Source organism: Populus euphratica, unplaced genomic scaffold (genome assembly GCF_000495115.2).
Source record: "Populus euphratica unplaced genomic scaffold, PopEup_1.0 scaffold55.1, whole genome shotgun sequence".
Taxonomy (NCBI): Eukaryota; Viridiplantae; Streptophyta; class Magnoliopsida; order Malpighiales; family Salicaceae; genus Populus; species Populus euphratica.
The window spans coordinates 628,696-632,677 of NW_011499921.1; the positions used below are offsets into that span (position 1 = coordinate 628,696).

The following is a 3,982-nucleotide window of genomic DNA, read 5'->3' on the forward strand; positions in this document are numbered from 1 at the left end:
ACCATCGGTTCATCCCCACCAGTCGCGGCGGCGCGTGATCTCCATGAGCCAGTACTGTTTCAACAGTCTCACTAAATCCCAGTAGCTCATCTTTATCATTCAGACTCTTTCAAGAAGGTGTTATCTGAATTTGAATGATTTTGTGTTTGTTATTGTACAAATTGAAGAGGGGTAATTGTAAATATGTGTGAGCGATTAGTGAAAAGGATGTTGTGTGTGTGTGAGATACATGTTTTATTTTTAGCAAGTGTTGAAATGAATAACAAAAATACCAAAAAAATTTAACCATCGAAAAATTTGCATTAGGGCCAAGAAAAAAAAACTAAAAAATATGTCTTTTGCATAATTTAATTTTTTTGGTTAAATATTATGTTCAACAAAAATAAATCATTTTGTGTATTTTAACATAAAAGTATATATTTGTGTTTTTGGCATTGAAATAAAAAAAATTATGTTTTTATTTGCATGTATTTTTAATTAAGAACTTGATTCAAATAAAATCATTCATTGAGCCTTTAGTGTATATATATACCATATTTGAATGTTTGGAGGTACAATGTTTGTTTGTTTTATTTTTAAGTTAAATATACATTTTAGAACTCATTTTAAAATTGTTTGATATAAGTGGATTGGAGATGAGTATTGATTTTTGATATTCACTAATAATAAAATTGTTAATATCAATTTTGGTATTGATTTACTATAGAGTTAGAAATATCAATTTCATTATTTATGGATGTTATAATAAAAAATATTAATCTTAATATTTATTAATGTCAGAATCATAAATATTAACTCAAAATTTATTAATATTAGAGTTAGAAATATTATAAGTTAACCATGATAGCATAAGATGTTTTTTTTTAAAATAAATATTTTATGAATGATAGTATTTTTTTTCTTTAGTGTAATCAATTTTATACCAAGATATCAAATATTTTTTTTTTAAATTATCGTAATGTCAGTTATAACAGAACAATTTATAAAAAATATAGTTATTAACATATTTCTATTAACTTAGGTTTTTTTTTTATATATTAAATGGATTTTTTTATGATTAGTATCTAATCAAGATAATATATTGATTTTAAAAGTTTTATTTTTTTTTAGAAATAAATTTATTAAAAACATAAATATTTCTTGTGAAGAAGATGGTTGGAAGCTTGTGCCATTATATGAGAAAAGTACTTCTTTATGATGCCATAACATTTCTACAACACTCACGCGCACACCAAGGTAATTCATGTGGAGATGTTAGAACCAGATCAAGCCAAGATTGTCATGCCAGGATTGAACAGTTCTTTACAAGCCTGAATGTGTTGGAATAATGACTGCTGTTCTGTAAGAGTAATAATTACTGCCTGATGAACAGAATTGTTGCAAGGTGAATTATTTTGTCCCACTTGGGGCCTCCAATGCCGATCTGGAGTGCCCCATTTCCATTCAAATGGGAGAGGCTGACGCGGTTCCTCTCGAGATCCCCAATGAACAGTCTATTCCTAACCATCTTTTTATGTCATTCCAATTCGGTACAATAAATGACTACATTAAAATCAATTTAATAATTTAAATTATTATATAAAATTTTATATTATTGTTAGATGTTGTCTCGTTATATAATTTATATTATTTTTTATTATATAAAATTAATAAATTACTACAAGGAATGTGTCTCATGTGTTTTTTTTTTTGTTTTTGAGAGGATTAATAAAAATCCTAAAATCTTCCCTGTTAAGGGCTGATTAGTGCCCAAGATGTTCAAAATATTCTTGATCCATAAATTCTGTAGAACATATATCAGTAGTAATTTCTCAATCTGTCACCTTTTCTTCCTCCAATATCACTTTTTTTTTTTCTGAATAAAGGAGAGATTTGAACTTGAGACTCTGAGAGAGAAACATAAACACTTAAGTTAAACCATAACTATGACTGCACTCTCAAAATACTCCACGGTAACACTGCTTTGCAATCACGACAATTATTCATTTAAGCTTTGCATAATATGCATACACGGGCGGGCAAACATGCAGAGAGAGGAAAGGAGTAACCAAAACACAATTCGAGTACATTGTTGAGGAGAAAACACAAAACAAAATCTGAAATATTCCACCATTCAAGCTAGCAAAACCTCATGATTCCACTATTTACACATCTTTCTCCTCCTGAATTGTTTCCATCTCCCTTTCGAAATGCACATAGATAACTTCATATATGGCGTACGCAATTAGGGCCAACACTACTTTACGTCAAAACATATTAACTAACAACATCCACGCTCATAAACCAGACCTAGCTAGCTACTAGATTACTACTGGAGTGCTAACGTCCTCCATTAATTATAGTAATGAGCTATCAATAGCTAGTGCACGCTTTTGAAGCAATCAAGCTGAAGGCACATGGTAGTATTTCCCTTTACACATGCACCTATAAACAATAGGACAAGATTCTGCAACGGAGCATTTGAAGCTCACCATCACCCTCTTGCATGGAGTGCAAGGTCCACAGGCATGAGAGCAGTCTGGCAAGCTTGATCCTGTTGGATATAGTTCCATTCCTAGCTCTTCTCTTGCTGCTTCCTACACATATTGTACATTGCCAGAAGATCACATAAAGTAATACCCTTGTTCACCATGAAGAAATTTACTTAACAACGTTGACAAGTTAACCCTAAAAACATCCAGAAAACAAACCTTGGGAAAATCATGAGCCTCATCACCATTTGAAGCACCTTCTTTGCTGTAGCTGGACTTGGTATCTACCAAAATAGTTGAAAATAAATATAGAGATCATACTTGTAATAACTTTCATGTTCCTATCCTACGATGATAGCATTTTGGAAGTGAAAATAAGACTGATTAAGAGTCATTTTGCTATGAAACCAATTGAAGATCGAGAGAAGAAATGATCGATTAAGGCGCACTTACAATGATGAGGCCGGAGGCTTTTACCAACCATGAAAACCATAAAAATAAGCATAAGAAGCAAAGATTTGTGGGCTCCAACTAAGAACTTCATTGCTTCCTTCTGGGAAACTTGATCAAGAAATACTTCAATCCTAATAAAGGAAAAGAAATGTGAGAGAAGAGATCTTGCAAGAAAGAAGTTGCTGAGTAGAGTTGACAAGTGAGTAGGTTTATATATAGATTTTACAAGGAGGGAAAGGGGTGGGTTTTAAATGTAAATGGAAGGACACCTGATACACTTCACATGATCCACGGCTATCTTAATTATGAAGGTTTCACATGTTTTGGTGAGTTCATGAAAATAAATCAAAACACACACACACATATCAAAGCTTTAAATGAACATTCAACAGAAGTATATTTAATTAAATCATAAGTACAAATTTGAATCCTGCATTCAATTCTCAACACATGAAACAGCTGCACATCTGGATGGTCAACTAGTATTACTGTCCATTGTCTGGATAGTCAACTAATATTGCTGTCCATTTCTTTTTTTATAATGCAAAATGTTCTATTGCTGCATTGGTACTTGCCTAAACACCCACAAATAAATTGCAAACGGGCCCCAAAGAAGGAAAAAAGAAACTGGGGAGGGAAATTCAGAAAAATAGATGTCATGAATTAGGCCAATAAATAGTTAACATGACAAAATCTCTCTACAAATTAAGCCAAGCAAGTGATTTATTAATGAAATAAAAACCAATACCTCGAAAGGGTTCAGAAACTACATATCTAGAAGACCAGCATTCATTTATGTTCCTGAGATATAGTAACAAGAGATTGACCAGAAAGAGAAGAATTATGGACCTAGATGGGCAAATCATGACACAACGTTCATTTGAATGTGTTCTTTGATGCGCATTTACTATATGTGAGTGAACAATACCCTTGGTATTCTAGCTTTAAATTGGCTAGTTCACGTGACAGTAAAAAAATATATAGAAGAGAAGTTCCTATTCCTCTTCCTATTCCTATTCACAGACGTGAAGGGCGACTGTGAAGGCCTGCCATAAACG

The 3,982-nt window shown here is 32.1% G+C and overlaps 1 protein-coding gene across 1 annotated transcript; it reads right to left on the bottom strand.

Annotated features, from left to right (window-relative positions):
* Positions 1-2,037: 2,037 nt before the first annotated feature.
* Positions 2,038-3,120, bottom strand: LOC105135148 (protein EPIDERMAL PATTERNING FACTOR 2-like). Its single transcript, XM_011039889.1, has 3 exons — positions 2,925-3,120; positions 2,691-2,755; positions 2,038-2,576 (listed from the first exon to the last, which is right to left on the bottom strand). Exons 1-3 carry the CDS (start codon positions 3,013-3,015, stop codon positions 2,382-2,384), a joined length of 351 nt encoding a protein of 116 aa, XP_011038191.1. The 5' UTR covers positions 3,016-3,120; the 3' UTR covers positions 2,038-2,381.
* Between the last annotated feature and the right edge of the window lie 862 nt (positions 3,121-3,982).

Bases quoted from the DNA above. Each gene is read 5' to 3' on its own strand.
- LOC105135148 (XM_011039889.1), bottom strand. From the start codon at position 3,015: ATGAAGTTCTTAGTTGGAGCCCACAAATCTTTGCTTCTTATGCTTATT. The intron at 2,756-2,924 runs GTAAGTGCGCCT...CTATTTTGGTAG, and splicing joins AAGCCTCCGGCCTCATCATT to ATACCAAGTCCAGCTACAGC. The intron at 2,577-2,690 runs GTTTGTTTTCTG...CAATATGTGTAG, and splicing joins AGGCTCATGATTTTCCCAAG to GAAGCAGCAAGAGAAGAGCT.